This window comes from Lathamus discolor, chromosome 17 (assembly GCF_037157495.1).
Source record: "Lathamus discolor isolate bLatDis1 chromosome 17, bLatDis1.hap1, whole genome shotgun sequence".
Lineage (NCBI taxonomy): Eukaryota > Metazoa > Chordata > Aves > Psittaciformes > Psittacidae > Lathamus > Lathamus discolor.
The window spans coordinates 6,077,342-6,097,879 of record NC_088900.1 but is presented as its reverse complement, the minus strand read 5'-3'; the positions used below and the strand labels follow the sequence as shown (position 1 = coordinate 6,097,879).

Below are 20,538 nucleotides of genomic sequence, written 5' to 3'. Positions count from 1 at the left end.
GTATGTTAATACCTTACAGCAGGCTGAAACTTCCACTGACAGTGCTAAAAGTCAACAAGTAAAACTTAGCAAGAGCTGGGCGTGCACAGCAACCCCAGGGCCAAGACAGAGCCACAGAAACAAAGGGGAAAGCCCTGGTTGTTGACTGGCCTCACAGCAGTGGCTCCACTCCACTGAAACCCTTGAAACAACAGCAGTGTTTCACTCATTCCTTGCCTTGAGATTTGCAGCATCCTCCCAGAACCCCATCTGTGTTTAAAATTAAACACAGTGCTCATGCATCAAAGGCCATGGTAGGATTTACACAGGTTACTAGTCCAAAGTGGCTCAAACATGAGCAGCTAGTCTGTGCTGGCCTCTTGTAAGAGGTAGCCACTGTAGTAAGAAGTCCTGTAACCTGCTCCCACTTGTAACAGCTCTCTCCTCTGACTAAGCAGACTTTTCTGCAATTTTGAAACCAAAATGACTCAAATAATTCCAAATAGTGAACATCTCTCGAGCACTGAAACTCTGAATAACCTTTCCCCCAGATAGGTATTTATCAGTGATGCTAGCAAAAAGTCATGTTTCATGGAGGGAAACTAGAGGTCTCTTCAAGGTTCCTACCACCTATCAGATTAACAGGTCCTGCTCCTCCACTGAAGAATCAGAGCAAAGCCATGACCTGAGCAACTCTAGCAACAGGCTGGAGACTGAGAGACCAATCTTTTATTAAGCTGTGATACACACATGTGCTGTGGTTAGACTTTTGAATGAGCTTGCCTGAATTTTAATGAAGGCCTATGGGAAAAGACCAGTTTAGTGCCTTCTAGTAAGCACAAGCCAGACAGATAAAATCTTAAACCACTTTTCTAACATCTTAGCTTAGGACAAGGCAAAATATCCATGCATTCATCTGGAAAACAAATTGCACCACACATGATGGAAACAAAACACCATAGAGAGCATTTGAGGTCTTTGAAGAGACACAACAAGATGGCCACCTTCTTCTTCCACTGTCAGATTTCACAAAACTGCTCTCAAGAAGCTTATTTGACACCAGCCAGGTGTCAGGCAGATTAAAATACACCCCCAAATGCATAGACAACAACCTCTTCCCTCCCACGGTGTAACCAGGTGAGCAACTTTCTTTAGGAAACCAGGATAAAAACACTAAATCACTTAGCTGGTGAAGGGTACCGGAAGCTACCAGAGCCACAGGGTGGTAGAAGGTTGAGGAGCTTCAACAAGTAAAACCAAGTAAGAATGAACACTCCCTTTCTTATTGAAAATCCTGTTCTCAAACACTGGCAGGATAAAGGTCAGTTTCTCTTCCTCCCCTCTGTCTCCATGAAGAGCACATCAGGGCACAGCTGTGAACCAAGCTGAGCGTGGGGTGCTGAGAGCACAGACGCTGGATTGCTATAGCAGGAGCACAAAGGAGGGCTTGATTCTCATGATCCCAATGAGGGATTTGACAGAGAGTGAGGCAGGGGCAACTTCGACACGTATAGAGTTATCTGATCACATATGACACTGCTTGTCACATTGCATCTTTCAATTGCTCAGCCAAAAAAGCTGGGAGAAAAGATGCCAGGCTCCTTATTAGTCTGCTTTCCTGCTGTATGTTCAAAGGGGGTGGCTGTCTTCAGGTGCCCCAGGGGAAAGAGGGGTGTGAGTGAGGAGTCACTGCACCATCATCACAGATCCACATGTCTGTGAGTTTCCCCAGCCTCTGAAATGTGAATGACACCATGAAATGGGTCCTATCAGGGATACCAATGTAACTCTCTGTAAGCTTACACCCTGTAAAATTTACACTTTTTGTTTTATTTTACTCTTTTTTTATATAATTTAATTTTGTTTCATTTTGCTCCCTGGCATTCCAAAGTGAGTTTTATTTGAAACATTGCATGTGGCTCTCTCTCACATATCTACTTGTAATCCAAATACAGATGCTAACCCTGCTACACAGCCTAAGGGCCAAATTCTTTTGAAATCGTGGCAAAACTTCAATTGGGAAGAAAACGATGCCTAGGAGCAATAATTCTTCCAAGAACGTGAGCTTTTTGTATCACGAGTAACAGCAAAATAGATCTGCTGCATAGCGAATTTCTGCCTCCATGGGTGGACTGAACTGAACAAAAAGGTGACACAATGCAACAGCATCAGAATAGAAACACAAACTAAAGAGGACATACATACTGCACATATAAAAGGTAATGAACTGTTCTCCGTATCTGGAAGACATTCCAGAGGTTTAGATCAACAAGTTCAGACAAGCACTTGTCATGAAATGGCCATGGTGCAGAGCAGCAGCCACAGGACTCTCCAGGTTCTTTCCAGCACCAGGGTCAGGATAACAGACACTGATTTACAAATGATGATGATCCAGCCCAATTCCTCTATGGCTGAATGTCCGCTCTGTGGGAGGAGATGTGAAAGGATAGGTCCAGAACTAGAGACATGTTCTTCTTCTACTCATATTTTGCTTGCAAAGATGACAGAGGTGGCTGTTGGAAGTCAGGATTTAAGATGAGCAATGGAGCTGATTTGGGTCACGGATTAAATGATTAACTATCATTAGGATTTGAAATTTGAGAAGCACTGGCTGATCTGTATGGGAGGACTACAGAGCGCCTGCTCGCCTCCCCTCTGCTGATCGTAGCCTGTATTTGTATTCACTCGCCATGAGGGACAGGACAATAATTTATCTAATGTTTTCTTGAAGTTTCAAGTACAGGCGAGTGGCACGTAGAGCAAGGAGTCACATGAATGTTGTGCTGATTGACACATCTTCATCAAATCTTCTACAAAGAATCTATTATAAGGGATTTCATGGCAAGTATTAGTCATAGATGGTTTGGGGCAAACACCTACAAAATGTAAGAAAAGGAAAGGGAAAGGAAGGGGTAAAGGAAGGCAAAAAAGGTCTCTTCTTTCCTCTGGAATTCACTTTTTTTGGCAAACATTTTTGCAAGCAAGCTTAGTGATAGGAGTGGCAATGAAAAGAGCAGATGTTAAATGAATGTTAGATGACATAAGTAGAAGGCAAATATTTGATCTCCTCAATCTGAATTATTATTATTTACTTTTAATAAAGTATGACTGAAGGACTCAGAGATAAAATATCCTGGTGCTAGGTGCTGCAGAATCACAGGAAGCCTGACTGGAGGGGGAAAAAAGATTTATTCAGCTAAGGAATTAACACAATCTAATGAAGTTACACACTTCAAACACTCAGCACCAAAAGGTACGGTGAACGTGAAAGAGAGAAATCAAAATAATTTTTAAATTATCAAATTAATTCAATAATTTTTAAAAATCCTTAAACATTTGCCACAATTTAACCAGTACTTCAAAGTAAATATTTTGTTCAAATTTCAGATGCTTCTGTACATAACTGCTCGGGATGGGGAGTGAAGAGATTCAACCTTGTCAATTCCTCAAAAACAATACAATCGGCTCTGCTACTGAGGAAGGATTATTTACAGACGCTGGGGATGATCTCCAACATGTAACAAATTATAAAAGAATATGGCTCACCAGTGTCATAGGGCTAGCGATTTATTAGATTAGTCAGAGGCTCAGATCTAGTCAGAGAAATATGGCATTAGGAAACATATAAAAGAAGGAAAAGGGTTTTTGTACAGAACAATATTAGCTCTATGGTATTGCAATACTTAATAAGAAGCTCTGTTTTTCTAGTCAGAAGATCTGCCTCTGACAGTAGTCATCTTCATGTGAGAACACCAGAGTGAAGCAATATGCAATACCTGTGCCATTAATTCACAATCTTACCTGCAGCTGCTACAGATTTCATTAAAACCTGCAGTGCAAGATCTGATTGTTTCCTCAATCTGTTTTCAAATGAACCCAACTTTGAAATGGGTCTTTGTCCCCAAGAAATGAATTCTTCTTAAAATCAAGAACTGTGGGATATTTCTGGCTGAATGTCCAAAACTGAAGGCACATACAGTCTGAAATGATTGTTAAACAATCTTTTTCTGTCCATCCTTTCCACCAAGCTGAGAACTGTGCAAGTGGGCTGCATTTGGCATAGCTCCAGCTTGCAAAAGTCTTAATCTGCCAAACGCTCTGAAGATAAAAGCTTGCCCTGTGCCCGCATATTCCTAAAGAGTAATAGGAATCAGTGGCTCTACTCAAGCAGCCTGGCAGCAGGAGTCAGATCTCCCTTCTGAATTACAGGTGGATAGAAGGAGTGATGGGGTTTCTGGAGGGAGATTATTGCCAGAGAAAACTATTTATCCCTGCGTCCTGTCTGGAAGGAAAACCAGTGATATGTGATATAAACTGCCCTTCTATGTTTGAGATGACTGTGCATTTCTTGAGTCTCCTTTGAGGAGAGCTAACAGTGAGACCACGTGCTCTAGTGGCTGCTGTGATGGTTTATAAGAGCCCGTGCTACGAGTCCTGGAAACCTAACCTTAGGGAGAAATGGTTCTGAATTTTCAAAACATATTCAAAAAATGTATTCTCAACTTGGGTTTGAGTGTGATTTAACTAAAATTCTGACAGTTATTTTCTCCTTTTTTCCCCCTCTCATTTTGACATGAAATACATTAATGGCTTTGAAATCAGTATAGATCCTAAAAACCTTATTTATAAAACAAACAAACAAACCCCCACCACTACAACTTTTCCTTGCAGAAGTTATTAGCTCTGATTGCTTCACATATTGGAATGAGAAAATGTTAAAATTGGAAAATTCCAAGTAATTTTCCTATGACAAAACCTTGCGACAAGCTGCACGTCTTGAATAAAGAGAAGGTCTTTTTAAAAATGGAATCTCCTTTTTATTAGGAGAAAGACATGCTAAAGCAAGTTAAATGTGTATTTCTCCACCTCTGGGGAAGATATCACTGAAATCTTCCCTTCCATTAGGACTTGCAAAAAACCTTGACAGCCCTTTAATTAAGGGTGAGATTTTCAAAGGACGTGAAAGGAGGCAGTCAATTCCCAGTGTAATTCAGCCATGGAACATCCTTCTCCAAATTGTCCAGACAAATGTGTGCACTGCTTTTCAATAGGGAGGGCGGTAACATACTGTTCCCTTTCTGCCACTTCTGCATATACTCTAGCAGTCCTGGGAAATGTTTTGCTTCATCAGCACTGTACCCAGGGATAATGGACCAGTGCTCTGGGAAAAAGACAAACTGCTTCCCTCTCCTCCCTGCAATGCAATTTCAAACTCAGACGAAAATCCATGGCATCATAGGGAAAGAGGGATGATTAATGCACTAATAACACAAATGGAGAACTGAGAAATCAGGTGACTTATTTATGTCAAAAGCATCAGAGCGTCTGCATTAAAACCAGGTCTTGGCTTTGCAGTTCTTGAGTTACAAGGCTATTGCAACAATAGTGTCCTGTCACTTGCTCCCACAAGAAGGAAACTCCGTGCTCCAAAGAAAGATGCTTAGGCTGCTGTGGTTCTCTTCAGCCTCTGTCCCTGTACTGTTGTTAGGAAGGTGGTGATTCACATTACAAAATTAGAGCTCTGAACAATGCAATTATTGAGAAGTAAAGCGCTGTGCATAGAAAATATTGTGGCATCAGCAAGAATGGTTAGTCAGTGACTCAAAGGCCTATGTGGCAGGAGTGTATTATATACGAAACCCCCATGCTAATAGGGGTATGCACTTCTGAGCATTACAGGAGGAAGTGCTTAGATTAGGTGTTTTATAACACAACCCAGGGGGACATATGCACACTTTCTAGCAGGAAGATCTAATTAGATATTATGCAAGACCAAGTGAAAAACAGCAATGTTTCTGAATCAGAAGTGAGCAATAACTGTGGTTAAAATGCCTTGCACTTGTATTTAAAATAACAAAGGATCTGAAGAACAGGGAGCCATATAGAAAGACAGGAGAGGACAAAGCTTTTCAAGAGGCTTTAAAAAGGAACAGATGCAAAGAACTGTTGATAGATACCAAGGCTGCACAGCGCTGAAGTTAGAATTCAGCCCCCCACCCCAAAATCCCAGCCTTGTCAGCATGTTTGTCTCTAGGTACAGAGGTACAAGCCTACTGCTTGTGTAATCTACTTACTGCTGGAGACATACCTACCACTAAGAAAAGGCAAGGAATGTAGAAAGTTCTGTGATTCTATGAAAGTTAAGTTTGCCAAGCCCTGTCTTCTGAATAGATACAGTAAGCGCTGCAAACTGCTCCAAATATATTTATTGCCAGGACCTCATCAGTCTTGACTGTCAAATCCCCGCTGTACTTGCGTGTACTACGCAGTGCCTGGGGGAGTCAGGTCTATTTAAAGCCATGAGTACTTTGCTTCTTGTGTTCAGTGTACTGGCTGATCCTGGAGTGTCAGATGCCAAGGTGCCCAGGATCTTTCATCAGCATTAGCAGGGGCAGTGGGTACCATTGTTCTCAGGTCAAGACAGAGTTTAGGGGATTTTCCTAAATCCTCCACATTCCCAATGTCTGCAGTGAACTGTCCCCTGTGTAGAACTGGATAGGAAGAGGTTCTTACTCACTGCTAGCTGTTACACACATTCCTTGATCTCCAGTTGAACCATGACCAGGAATTCACAGCACAGATTATCAATTCTGGGCAAAAGACAGTGAAACTATGCCAGAAGCTGCTTGTCTTTGCACAGCTCTCCCGAGCAGGGAAATGAAACAGCTCCTCAAACACACTTTTCCCTTCTCTTTTTCTTCCACCATGTGATTACTCCAAGAAAGCATGTTATTCCCCTTGATTAGAATGCCTCAATCACATTCTCAGTGGAGCCCGGTAAACAGCATCAAGAAGCATCTTCAGGACAGAAAAGATGTCAGCTTGACAGCTTTCCTGTGGCCCACTGATTCCAGAATTTCAGAGGAAAATGACAATACTCAGGGAAGCACTGTACTGTGCAGATTTCCCTTGGACATTGATTTCTGTGAAACAGAAACGCCGTTAGAGCAAATCTGTCTCTAAACACCTTTCTCACACAGTCTTAGGCAAGACTTTCTGTAACCTGATGGGTACATCTGGGTGGCAGCAATTAGAAGGAAATAGACAATCTGGCAAGAACTCTGTGCAAGAAATACCTTGGGAAAAGGAGGAGGAGACTGTTCTGAGGCTGCTGTGGAAACATCTGTCATCAGGATACTGTCGCTGATGGCTTTTGCTGTTGTTTTCCTGTTAGGTCTACATAGAGTTCAGTCACTGAGGTGTTCTGGCAACCAGGAGTGCCAAGCCGAGCAGCGTGACTGTGTCTAAGTCCATAGCAAACCTTGACCCCTGAAAGCATGCTGAACCAGCAACCTCCCCTCATCACATCAGTGCTGCTAGCTGCCTGCAGCCCACACTGCATGCTGCCTGCCCAGGGAAGGTGCGACTCAACCATTGCTCAGGCATCATCCCTCAGCTCCTGCTCCTACCTTTACCAGCCTGCTCCAGGCTGAACTCTGAACTTCATCTTAAATGCATTATGCCTGCTGCAAAACCTTAGGGAACTTCACTTTGCTTTGTGGCGAAGAAAAGGCTGACTGCATGTTTTGGCAGCCAAACCCAGATTAGCTCTAAAGGCCACCAATCTTTACCATACAGAAAACAGATGCTGCAATGACATGCATCACAGCATCTGCTAGATGTTGATGCTAGCTCAGGTCAGTCCTGTGAATATTTTATGCCTGAGGGTGTTTGCAAGCACAGGAAAAACAAAGAAGACTGTTACCTTTGCTATTTCTGAGAGGAAAAATAGACATCTGCTCTGATTCAGGCCATCTCTGATGTTGCAAAGAACTAAGAAAATCAGAGGGCACACCCAGGATGCTATTCAAACAAAGGCAAGCTGTAGGTATGAGTTTCTGCTGGAGTCTTTTACCCCTCTGTTTCTCAGTGAATGGTCTGGTACATCAACCTCTGTATGATAGAGCAAACTGCTTCCTTGCTTAATACACATGTAATCTTTTAGATCTTGCCAGAAAGACAAAGAGTTTTGTTGCTGCTAGTTGTGAACTGTCCTGGTTTCAGCTGGGATATAGTTGATTTTCTTCCTAGTAGCTGGTACTGTGTTATGTTTTGAATTTTATATGAGATTAATGCTGATAACACACCAATGTTTTAGTTGTAGTTAAGTGGTGCTTACCCTGATCAAGGACTTTTCAGTTTCTCATGATCTGCCAGTGAGGAGGTGAACAAGAAGCCAGAAGGGAGCAGAGACCTGACCTGAACTAGCCAAAGGGATATTCCATACCACAGGACATCATGCTCAGTATAGAAACTAGAGGGAATCACCTGGAAGGGGCCAATTGCTGAGTATCAGTCAGAGGGTGGTGAGCAACTGTACTGCTGCGTGGTGCTTAGTTCCTAGCTGGATTTTAATGACATGAATATTACACATGAACGTTACACATTTGCCAGGGTGATGTCATGCTTGTTTACCACAAAAGTAATTACACGATCAACTGTGAGGAGAGAAATACCAGCATTGCAAACAAACGTATCTTCAGCTTGCTTTCTGAGAAGAACAGGGAGCTGATTACAACGGAGAGAGAACAACTCTGAGTTCCCTTTTCCCTGTCCTTTCCAGCAACCAAACAGCAGATTTCCTTCAGTTGCTGAAAGACATCTGGAAGCATGGGAGCTTCCTGAGAGAGGCTATTTTCCTCTGGATGGCAAACTGCTTCCCAGTTAGGCCATGCTTGAACCAGGACACGCAAGGAGGCTAATGTGAAGGGGATTAGCACAGACCTGGGTGTACGTATGATCCTATAGAAGGGGAAAGCAGTAGAGATGCTCTGTGCAATGAAGTCATGCTGCTGCACTGCTGGCATCAAACAAAAGGCTGCAACCTTGCTGCTCTGGCCTGTCCTTGACCTCCCGGTAAATCCATATCTGGATTAGCTCAGCCATACTAAAAATCTGTGCGGACTCTGTATGGGAATTAACGTGGCTTTACTGCAGTTAATTCACAATGGAATTTGTTCCATTTCAGGTCTCTACCCACATCTGCACCCAAAGTCTCAGCTAAAACTGAAACTATGTTTTGCCTCTGGCAGTAGTGTACAGGGACAGTGAAACTCATCAAGGTCCCACAAGGACAGTGCATAGCAAGGTGCCATTTCTACTCTGCATTTATGATCCTTTCCCTCTGCCTCCATATGAAAATGCAGGTGCCTGGACAAACACAATAAAAAGCATTCTCTCTTCTAGTCAGCTTTTTAAAGTGCTTCTTTCTTCTCTACTGAGAAACTGTCAGCAGTAAAGAAAAAGTGCTCCTTAAAGCAGTACTGAAAGACTCTCAAGACACCCTAATGGCCACCATAATGCTTCCAAATTATGCCAGTTCTGTACTTAGAGAAATTAAGATTATTTTTAGGACTGAAAACTCAAACTCTCCTAAATTAGGAATTAACAGAGTTCTCTGTGTAATTGTAATTTTGCACTGTGTGTACCAGATACAGCCTTTAATTGCAATTATCACAAATTGCACTGTGTTTATTTTCCTTATCTCATGCAAAATATTTGAAATTTGGTTTGTGTCTTATAATAAGAAGATATATAATAATAAATGCCTGACAGATGGCCAGATCCTTGGGGAACATGGTTTAGTGGGAGGTGTCCCTGCCCATGGCAGGGGGGTTGGAACTAGATGATCTTAAGGTCCTTTCCAACCCTAACTATGATTCTATGATTCTATGAGCCGTATTTGATTCCTCCAACTCTCCACTGAGTTGCAATGGCCTGTAAAACAATCAGGGCTAGAATTACAGTGTACATAACTCACCCTTGTCTCTGGCCTTTTCTCCAAAGAAGCACAATTGTGAACCACAGCCAGTGCTCAGAAGGAGCCAGAACAGGACCTAGCCGGCTATCCTGCACGTATCAAATCATTCCACTCCTTTTGTACTTCTCAGATACTTCTCCACGTTTCTGCTTTTTTTTTTTTCCATCCTGCATTTTATGCATGTTTCTGCCTTCTCCAAGAGAGTTTTGCATTATCAAAGGGTAACAGGAGAAAAGAAAAAACCGCTGCTGCATTTAGCATTGATTTTCCCCCTTCACTCTGAGTCACATAAGCTAACATTTAATTAATTTCTGACACTTTGACAGGTTCTAAGAAGACATTTGTAGAGCTATCAAGTGCCGCTGATAGCACTGTCAGACAGACACTTTTTGAATTATCAGCTATTAAGGACCCATATGCAACAAATTTCCAAGGATTATTATACAAATTGTTCTTTGAATGAGAAAAGCACACAAAAGCTCAGTGAAACATAAAGAAACCTTTGTTCCCCAGTGAATTTGATATTTGCAAATGTTTTGCTATTTTGATCACTTACATGGTTTCATAAATCGATTTTACTTTGTCTTTTTATTAAGAAAATTGAATGGTCTGTCTGAGAACATGGCCAGATTTACAAATCACAGTGGACTTCATGGAGATACAGCTTGAGAAACAGGGAATATTTGATTTTAGGAAGCACTGAGCAGTGAATGAGGTACCTTCTAGATCTCCCAGACCAGAAACCCCCAAACCAAGACAGCCAAAATCTCCAGTTGCTTTTAAACAGCTCTTGCCTTTACTCTTTAATCATACTCTCTGACATGTCACCCTTTCTTGAGGTAGTGACTACTTCAGGCCCAGATCCTGGTACTTTGCTTTTAAGCACACAAGCAAACCTGGCAAGGGGCTGAAATGACCCCTGTGAATAAATGCCGTTCCAGAGACCCTCTGCAGCTCTGTTTTGACAAATGGGACAGAGCTGTATTTTACCCTGCTCAATGGCACAGCTATGACTTGATGTTAGAATTTGTCTGCCTCTGCCATATGCTGGAGCCGTGGTACTATGCTAACACTGCTGCACTTGCTTGTCCTCGGAGCATCTGGCAGTAATGTTTCTGGTGAGCTCAGGGAACCTGTTAGCTCATACAGTGAAATTCAGCTCAATGCTCCTCTCTCTTAGCTAGCAGAAAGCCAAGGAAGGCCTCTAGGTGACAGCCACCTAATTGTGTGCCAAAAATGGCTCCGTTAAGGAAGCAGATCACAGAGGCAGCCCTGGGAGACAGAAAAACTGCAAAAGAGGCACTTGAAGTCATCTCTTCCATGCCTGGATAAAACACACACAAACCCCAAAATAGGTTCTAGGGAACTCTGAAGCAAAACTTTGTAAGTTACCTTTGAGAGAGTGCACAGCACATGGGCATTGGTCAGGGAAGAAATAGTGGATTGCCATCATGCCACAGATTTCCAATGAGACCTGTCCTCCCAGTGCCAGGAGCTGCAGAGGCTGGGTTGTGGGATGGCGCCCACACACATCCCCACCATTTCCTCTTCACACCACAGCCTCACTGAAGGAATGGCCGAAGGAAAGCACAGTCCATCCCTAACTTCAAAACTGATGCTCTCAGGTTTCGTCATCATCACAATTCTGTTCATAGGTATTTTTTTTAAATTTATTTCCCTGCTGGAGATAAAAAATAAGGAAAAGCAAAGGGAAAAATACCAAAAAACCACCCCCAAACCAACAAGCAAGCCACACAGCCTAAAGCCCCATGAAGCACATGAAAAATACACAAGGTGGGTCATGGCACATCTGCCCCGAACTGTGTACACCTAACATAGAGCAGTTAGTAATTAGGGAATGCCAAGGAGCTGACACAAAAATCACAGACACTCTGCCTGAGTTGACTGTAACACAGAGCAACCAATATCCACAAGTGAGATAGCACATGTGCAATGGTTTTGTTCTTATTTTACATGTTGGCCTTTGACTGTCTTTTCAATATCCTTGTGTCAGGGTGGAGCTGGAACTTGGCACTTTTACCTCCATGGATCCCCTAAACCTCTCTTGGTACAACGGTGACTTCGGTGACAGGAACTGGAGCAAGCCACTCAACGAGTCCATTGTAGACCACAGGCCTCAGTATAACTACTATGCCATGCTGCTCACCCTCCTCATCTTTGTCATTGTTTTTGGCAATGTGCTGGTGTGCATGGCTGTGTCCAGGGAAAAATCTCTTCAGACTACCACTAATTACCTGATCGTGAGTTTGGCAGTGGCAGATCTCTTGGTAGCAACTCTGGTCATGCCCTGGGTGGTCTATCTGGAGGTAGGTGACTCAGTTCTCTTTTTCAGTACTGAATGTTTCTGGTGAATGGGTAGAGAGGGGGAAGTTCAGCAGCCTGGACATCAGCTATTTCAAGACCTGAATTTCCCAAATCAAAAGTGTGTTGCATTTCCTAGCGGTCAGTCAGATTTTTCCAAGAAACACACGTGACAGCAGATGTCAGGCTGACTTGAAAATATGCCGGTGCTCAGAGGGCCTGATTACAATCCAATTGCACTGAAAATCTGGCCTTTCAATGGAGGCGTCAACAGCAAAAGGACCCAGTTTTATTTTCAAAACTACAAACTGTTCATCCCCAGACATAAGAATGAGTCTGCAACAGCATCATGGGAGTCACACTAACCAACTGCATCAGTAGTAATCAAAACCCTATTTCTGAAGGACTACAGTAGTAAGAAGAGCAGGCAATTATAGAAGTAGGATGTAAATCCAGAGCTTTTATGTCACAATATATGAGAGAAACAGAGCCACAAGTGAGCTGCTTTTCACACTGCAGACGTTAGCACATCGATTTGGTACAAAAGAGCTCTATGCTGCTGGATGCAGAGCCCTATTTGAGTGGCACTGTGGTTTGTGAAAGCGAAATGCTCCCAAGACTGCCACCTGTTTACTTGATGGCAAATTACTCTTACAACAGTAAATAGCCTGAAAGAATGAAATGCATCTCTAGAGGAAAGAATAAGAGAAGATACACAGCTCCTCTCACTTGGCTAGCTTCTCTGGGATGCCCATGTGCCTCAGCCAGCTAAGAGCTGGCATGCTGGTGGCACTTACAGCCAAGAGAGAAAGAACAGTGGTGAGAAAACATAAGACTGAAACTATACTGAGTTTACAATTAATTTTCTGTCTCTTTATGATAGAAAATGATAAAACAGAGAGGAGAACAGGGGAAGAAGCCATAATCAATCAGCCCATTAAGTATTAATGCAAAGCGAAATGAACCCACTGACACGACATAGGCTGTCAAGAAACCACAATACTAATTATCACTCTAGCTAATTACTGTTTTCATGGCACTTTAAAAATGGAAAGCATCACACACCTGCAAAGGCTTTTTTATATGACCACAGGCTGGTGTGATTGTAATCAATGCCTCTGGGCCTAGTTAAGTTCTCTTACATTCCTCTTTTGTGACAACCTATTTTAAGCAGAGGCTTATGCTGTGAGAAACTCTTACTGTCTTAAGCCCAGCTATGAGAGTCTCTCAGACAGTTATTTTAATGTTGAAAAATAAAGCACAAATGGTTTAAGATGTTTTCCCTTTTCTGGGCTCATGTGCGCACAGAGTTGGTCAGAAACCTCAGTTTCCTTCATCTACCAAGTAGGACAATCAGGCCTCTACATCTCAGCAATACTTTTCCATTCTTTCCCTTTTTTTAATGTACATTTGCCCTTTCATCTCTTATCCCCATTCTGCTAAACCTACTGCCAGCTTGAGGCAACAAAACCCACGACAAATGCCTGCTGACAGGGAAGGAGCCGTTGGACTGACGTGTGTTAGGCACACTGTGGTCCCTCTCTCTGGGTCTACAGTCTGAAATCAGAGCTGGTCAGACCCTTTGTTCTTTTTATGCTCTTTGTTCATTTTATTAATGCCCTTATGTCACAAGCTTGGACAAAAACAAATGTCAAAAGGAAATCCTTTTAAAAAGCAGCCTCAATGCAAACAAATCTTCTACCTCCAAACTTCTGAGGTTTCTCCTATGTAAATGGAAGCACTAAACTGCTGCAGTTTACAGCATCTCCCATAAACTCAGAATTATGCATGCAGGAAACTGGTTTCACAGAGGCTTATATCTGGCTGGAAACCTTTGCCTTTGGGCAAATTCCCATCAAAGTTACTGATGTAACTGTCTCTTAACTGCTTTTTTAATCACCAAGTATTCATCTGTCACTCAGGCTTCAATGCAGTCATTCTTCCTTCTTTATGCTGCCTATGGTTATGTATATCAGAGCAGAAATAACTGAAGAATAGCTATCTTATTCAATCTATTTTCAAATGCAATAGGACTCTATTTTTATTAGAGGGAAATATACTTTTTTCATCACATGTCAAATACAGCAGTCCTAATAATTGCTATTAAACTTAATTGGCAAAGTTCAGTTTCAATAGCAAGATAAGTGAAGAGAAAAAGGCTACTGGTAACTGGAAGTGTTATCATTAGTTCTTTGTCTTTACCCCAAAGTGTAGTGTGTCTCTCTGAATTACATTCATCTTGTTCACACAAAGAAAAAAATCTACCCTGATTTTTAAACTAAGAAATGAAGGAAAGCTCCTGGCCTTGGCTAGGTATAATTGCACTAAAGTGCCTAATAAAAAGCTGTAAGTACAATCACAGATGTTCAGGATATAAAATTAATGTATTTCTTTGTTCATACTTTGTTGCAACGTTTCAGAGACCTGTTTAGGCTACTACATAGATTACACTGGTTTTGAGGAGACTTGCACTTCCTTATGTCATTGAAATACAAGCCCAGGTTTGCATCTGCCGTTCAAGCTGCCCAACATAATACAGGGTAACAGGATGGAATTAGGAAAGACAAAATCACATGAGCCCTTAGGGGAACACTCAAAAGAATGGTTTGGATGGAACAAAGTACTTCCTTTGTGGTCGTGCCATCGTCTGAGGCCTTTAGACTAGACAGGACAAAGTCCTTGAAGTCACTTGATGGCACACAATCCTACTTGAAGCAGCATGTGATTGATTGCATGTGACCTGATTCCAGCTGGAACCGCTTTAGACAGGATTTTGATCCCTCTTGAAGCAGTGGAACTCTAGCTACCAGGAAGTGTAGGTAGCTTTGTGCAAAATTCTCCCTTTAGACCTTCTCAATAGCATGGGCTCAGTGAATTCTTTTACTGACCCTATTTTCTCTTTTTGCAGGTCGTTGGTGAGTGGAGGTTTAGTCGAATCCACTGTGATATCTTTGTAACCCTTGACGTTATGATGTGTACTGCCAGTATCCTCAACCTCTGTGCCATCAGCATAGACAGGTGAGGGCTGCAGAGCAGCAAGTTGTGTCAAATCCACAGTAACAAGTCACGGCCACCTTTATGTATTCTAATTTTACCTGTGACTCAGAGACTTGAAAATGACAAGAGCTTGTGTAGTTGATATCTTCTGAAGAGTAACTTTGAGGACCTATATGAGGTTTGAGCAGGGATTCCGTCAGGAGCAGATAAAGAAACACTGGTCTTGGGAGTGTAAATGTAATTGTGTGTGTACATCCCCATTAGTTCAGTCCTTGTGTCCTTTCAAACATGAGTGGGAAGACAGTAGCTCAGACAGAGTGGAAGGAAAACCCTATGCTAAGCCAACCCCAGCCCCATGCCTTCCAAACAGGGAACGCAGATATCTCAGAGACTTGTGAAACATGCCTTATCCCCTCTTTTTGGTCCAGGCTTTCAGACACAGCAACAAGGTATCATTTCCCACAGTTTGTCATCACTGGCAGAATAACAATGGACTGGGTTTGTCTCTTCACGTTGCAGGTACACAGCAGTAGCAATGCCAATGCTGTACAACACCCGCTACAGCTCGAAGCGCAGGGTCACAGCCATGATTGCTGTGGTCTGGGTGCTTTCATTTGCCATCTCCTGCCCACTTCTCTTTGGCCTCAATAACACAGGTGAGTGTTACACCGCTTGCAGCTGGCTATCGGCACCTTCCTGGCTTTTACTAGGTTCCCAGGTAGTCTTCTGTAAGTCAGAAATAAACATGAGGTTTTAGGTGTGGTGTATCAGGGTGCATCCATCCCTGTTTCAGGTGTCCTCTCCCCGTGTCATTCCAGCTGTTTGTCAGCTGCTTCTGGATCTGTTTCATCCCTTTGCTGTTCCAGACACATCAGAACTGAGGTTATGTAAATGTTTATATAGCACTTGCCGACGTTATATTAACATACATCCACTACAAAAATCAAAACCCCTCTTATATTAAAACATTAAAAGGAAATTTGTGGGACAGCTAGCTTCACTGAGACAGGAGAGAGAAGAACTGGCTGTTCAGCCATCAGTTTCCTCGGAAAATTGGATTGTATACAGCATGGGATTTGTAGGCTTTTAATTATAATGCAAGCAATAGTCAGGGACTTTGGGTTGTGCGTGACTCCCAAGGGGAGTTTGCTGTTTTGGTACCACTTCCATCTGACATGGTAGTTCCCCCTAGAACCTGAACCCCTCATGCTCTTAGTATCTCTGTGCCTTCTGCAAGACGGCGAAGACTGTGATAGCTCCTAGCAGCAGGGACAACAAGCCTGATACTTTTTGTCTTCCAGATGAGAATGAGTGCATCATTGCCAACCCTACCTTTGTCGTGTATTCCTCTATCGTCTCCTTCTACGTTCCCTTCATTGTCACCCTGCTGGTGTATGTGCAGATCTATATAGTCCTCCAGAAGCGCAGGAAACGTGTCACCACCAAGCTCAGCAGCCGTGGCCTGGACTCAGACACACAAGCCCCACTGAAGGTAACTAGACCTCTGCCTTGCTCTCAGCAGTCTCTGTGCATTCCCCTTCCTGCTCCACTTCATTCCCCAAAGCACTTCCTCCTTTTCTCAAATGACACTGGGTGGACTAGATGAAATACTGGATCACAAAGGTGAATGCTGTGTCCTGTGCCATCTGGGAGTCCCAGCTGCCCACTCTGGATTATCAAGCTGATGCTTCACAGGCCCCCCTGGAGCTCAGGGGGTGTTTCAGCAGCAGATCTGCATGAGGAGTTGCTTCATTAACCGTTTCCTTTGGCTCTGCTGAGTTTGGGTTGGGTACCTGAGACTACAGGCTATCTTATTTTCTAAGTCAGTCTTGCTCTTGTGACAAATAATTGGAAATTGTTTGCATGGCTGGGGTGCTATCTACATGCTGGTAATGATCTCTCTACAGTGAAAACAGCCTCTCAGAGCAGGAGATATGTGTGCAAGTGGAGTCCAGCTGAGCATGTTAAGTGTGAGACTGCTTGTCAAAACATTACTCTCTCAACACATGCCACAGAGGAATGTATATTCCCAGAGGCACTACCTTCAAACTGTATTGCCTCAGAAACCAGTACCATGTCAAGCAAAAGAGGGAGTGAAACAGGAATAGAGCAAAACAAACAGATCTCTGTGGTCTCTTTCCTCTGGTGAGAATCACAAGGGGTAGTTGCCTCTATTACTGCTTCTTCAGAGCAGTTTTGCACCATTCTTTGCACCTTGGCCACATTGACTAATTTCTGCTTCATGCCCTGTGTTTGTATTTTCCACCTGCCTCCCTTACCAGCTCCCCTTCCCAATTACTCTCTGCTTGTGTAACCTCTGAGCTGGTGCTTGCCCCTTAGGACAAATGCACTCATCCAGAAGACGTCAAGCTCTGCACAGTTATTGTGAAGTCCAATGGGAGTTTCCAAGTTAATAAGCGCAAAGTGGTGAGTGTTAAAGAGAAGTGGTAGCTTTTCAAAGCATTTAGCTTCCCCCTTCTCTCCTGTCAGGACGCAAAATGAATTTCTGTGAGGTGGGAGAAAAACAAACTAAGACCAAAGGTTACCATTCAATCTCAAAATTTAAATACTCTTCCCATTCCTTAGAGTGTAGCAGGGGGTTTAAGATCATAGAACTCAAAAAGCCAGACTAAGCTCACCTAAAGATCAGCTATAAAAGCCATGACATTTGAACATTTTGTGTCTTTGATTTTCTTCTCCTCTGTTATTTATTTTAAGCCTCGGACTGCATTGGCTTCGTTGGGTTTTCCTTGTTGATTTCAGTTTTGTTTATACTCTGAAGACCTAAACAAAATCCATGGGGAGTGGAAACAGTGTCTCTCCCATTTCTTAACCTCTTTGTGCAATAAAGGAGAGTCCTTCACTGCAGTTGTACCCAAATGTATTATTTCCTGTGAACACTTTACAGCCCTTTCTCCAAGCATCTACCAAAAACATAGGGAGAAGGGGGACTGATTGCTCTTCAGCATCATCCAGCTTCACTCTGTAAGGAGTGTTCATTGCTTCTCTCTGTATATTTATGTATCTTTATGTTGTGGACATTTGATTCTTGTCCAGGAGGTGGAGAGTCACATAGAAGAGATGGAAATGGTGTCCAGTACCAGTCCCCCTGAGAAAACCACCATCAAACCTGCAGCACCAAGTAACCATCAGTTGGTTGTGCCAATGGCTTCTAATCGGGGGACAAACTCAACCCTGCAGGCAGCCTTGGACAGCCCTGGGAAACTAGAGAAGAATGGACATGCCAAAGAAACACCCCACACAGCCAAGGTCTTTGAGGCCCAATCTCTGCCCAATGGCAAGACAAGAAACTTTCTCAAGGCTCTGAGCAGGAGGAAACTGTCACAACAGAAGGAAAAGAGAGCCACTAAGATGCTAGCCATTGTACTTGGTGAGAGAGCACGCTGGCTTCCTCTTGTGTTTCTGCAGAAAACAAACAGCTACCAAGGATTAGGGTAGTTGGTCTGAGTGTCCAATGTAGACTGTCTTGTCCAGGCCTCCACAGAAATAACTTCACTTGAAACATTAGAGGACGTGTAGGCAAGAGACTGACAAGAGGGAGGCTTCCTCCTTTACAGCTAGAAACAGGTCAGAGTGCTGTAAAAATGGCTCAGAAAAGCTGTCCATCTGTGGGGTGTTTGGACTGCCAAAGACAGCTGGGTGCAGGGGCGAGAGAACTCATGGGTTTCACAAAAGGCAGCATAGTTCCTCAGCAAGAAACTGGTACCTCTGAAGGTCAGATTTTTTTGTTGTTAACTGGTCTAATCTCATCAGCAAAGAAGTTCTCTGGTACTCAGAATATAGTGTGTGATGCTTAACAGACAAACAGAAGGCTTATTCCCCAGGGAAACATTTTTCCTTCATACCCAAAAAACCCTTACTGTTCTCATAGTCTCTAAATTTGTCCAGCTTTCAGAAATCAAAATCTGTCTCTTTCCTTTCCCCCCAGGTGTTTTCATCATCTGCTGGCTCCCATTCTTCATCACTCACATCCTGAACATGCACTGCGATTGCAACATCCCCCCAGCAATGTACAGCGTCTTTACGTGGCTTGGATATGTCAACAGTGCTGTCAACCCAATTATTTACACCACCTTCAACATTGAATTTCGCAAGGCTTTCCTGAAGATCCTCCACTGTTAAAAGTAAAAACAGCAAACACATTTTCCAGAATGAGAAAAAATAACCCCAATGCCATTCACGCACACAAATGGGCAGCCATGGAGAGGTCTCGAGCTCTTGTATTCGGCGTGAGGCCTGCAGTGTTACAACAGTGCCGTGCCCGTGCACCTTCTGATGCAGATGTAACGAGGACCTTCATGTGGGAGGTTCTGTCATTCCTCGTGGTGACCTTTGGACTCTGGGACACCAATCCCAAGGGCACTTTTCAGAGCTACCCTCACACTGTGTTTGAAGTGGAAGCAAAAATCAAGACACACTCACTTGATTCTTGCCTGTGGCCATCTAACCTTGAGTGCATTAAACACAGACAGGCGCAGAGCCACATGTTGTTAGCGGTAGGTCAATGCTGCTACCAGTTTGCGTGTTATGTCATCGATACAATTCTCACCAAAGACAAGACCATCTTTTCTGCTTTGCAATAGGAGCCAGACAGAGCTTGCGGACAATCTGTGCAATAGCTTTGCCTTCACCTTGAGCTGGCTTACCCAGCATTAAACTGCTGAAGCCTTGAGAAAAATCTCTAAGATGTCCCCAGGTGGGCTAAGAAGGTTCTGCCAACTACAGAACCAACTCATGCAACAATGTGGGCCTACAGGCAACAGGCAGAAGGAAGAAGGGGAGCATAGGCCTCATGTGGGACCACTGCATCAGTGTAAATATGAATAAATAGGATGAATTGAACAGAAGCCTAAGCCAAAAGAACAGACAGAGTGAACTAAAGAAGCGATACCTTGTATTGCATGGTATACATTCAGATCAAGCAGGACAACTACCATCTATCATCAGCCAGCCCAACAGCAATTTCTGCCCACCAGCATCTCATCTCCACTCTCATACAAGAAGTTACAAACCTAGGTGAGGAGTGTTAGTGTGGTGAATGTAGAAACAGGAAGACAGTGTGCCACGTGTGGCATCTGCAGCCATGTCTGCCGTGTGAACTTGAACAAGTCAGCTAAGTTAGGTCCAGTTCTTCTCACCTGACTTTGGGGTGCCACGAAGCCAAGGACCACTTCAGATAAGATTTGCCTATGTCTCTCAATAGAGAGAGTACAGAATAACATTGTGCCTAAATTAATTTAAATTAACAGTAAATGAGATACTGTGTGTTTTGGAAAAAGCCAGAATAAAACCCCAAGAAAGTCCCTAGCTGGACCTGCTCCTGTTCCAAGTTGAACTGTGGAAAGGTGTGGATGTTTCCAGCATCCCTTACCCTCTAATATCTATCTTTCATGGATTAAACCAATTGAAAATCCATAACAGCCTAATTTCACCACACTCTGGCGTTACCAAATCCACAC

General features: G+C 43.2%; 1 protein-coding gene and 1 long non-coding RNA gene across 3 annotated transcripts in view; one reads left to right on the top strand and one right to left on the bottom strand.

The window, feature by feature from the left end:
• LOC136023148 (uncharacterized) overlaps positions 1-20,538 on the bottom strand; it is a 53,150-nt gene that overhangs the window by 12,971 nt on the left and 19,641 nt on the right. The window contains exon 3 of one of the 2 annotated variants that reach the window (XR_010616491.1): positions 13,789-15,784. The exons of the other annotated variant lie outside the window; for it this stretch is intronic. This is a non-coding gene — a long non-coding RNA (uncharacterized LOC136023148). Of the gene's footprint in view, positions 1-13,788; positions 15,785-20,538 lie in introns of those variants that run through there. 2 annotated transcript variants of the gene reach the window in all.
• DRD2 (dopamine receptor D2) lies at positions 2,078-19,261 on the top strand. Its single transcript, XM_065696985.1, has 8 exons — positions 2,078-2,198; positions 11,754-12,066; positions 14,970-15,079; positions 15,578-15,714; positions 16,360-16,550; positions 17,399-17,485; positions 18,116-18,449; positions 19,008-19,261. The coding sequence occupies exons 2-8, from the start codon at positions 11,785-11,787 to the stop codon at positions 19,199-19,201; spliced, it is 1,335 nt and encodes a 444-aa protein (XP_065553057.1). The 5' UTR covers positions 2,078-2,198; positions 11,754-11,784; the 3' UTR covers positions 19,202-19,261.

Coding starts and splice junctions, on each gene's coding strand:
- DRD2 (XM_065696985.1), top strand. CDS start 11,785: ATGGATCCCCTAAACCTCTCTTGGTACAACGGTGACTTCGGTGACAGG. Junction 12,067..14,969: donor CCTGGGTGGTCTATCTGGAG/GTAGGTGACTCA, acceptor CTCTTTTTGCAG/GTCGTTGGTGAGTGGAGGTT. Junction 15,715..16,359: donor CTTTGGCCTCAATAACACAG/GTGAGTGTTACA, acceptor TTTGTCTTCCAG/ATGAGAATGAGTGCATCATT.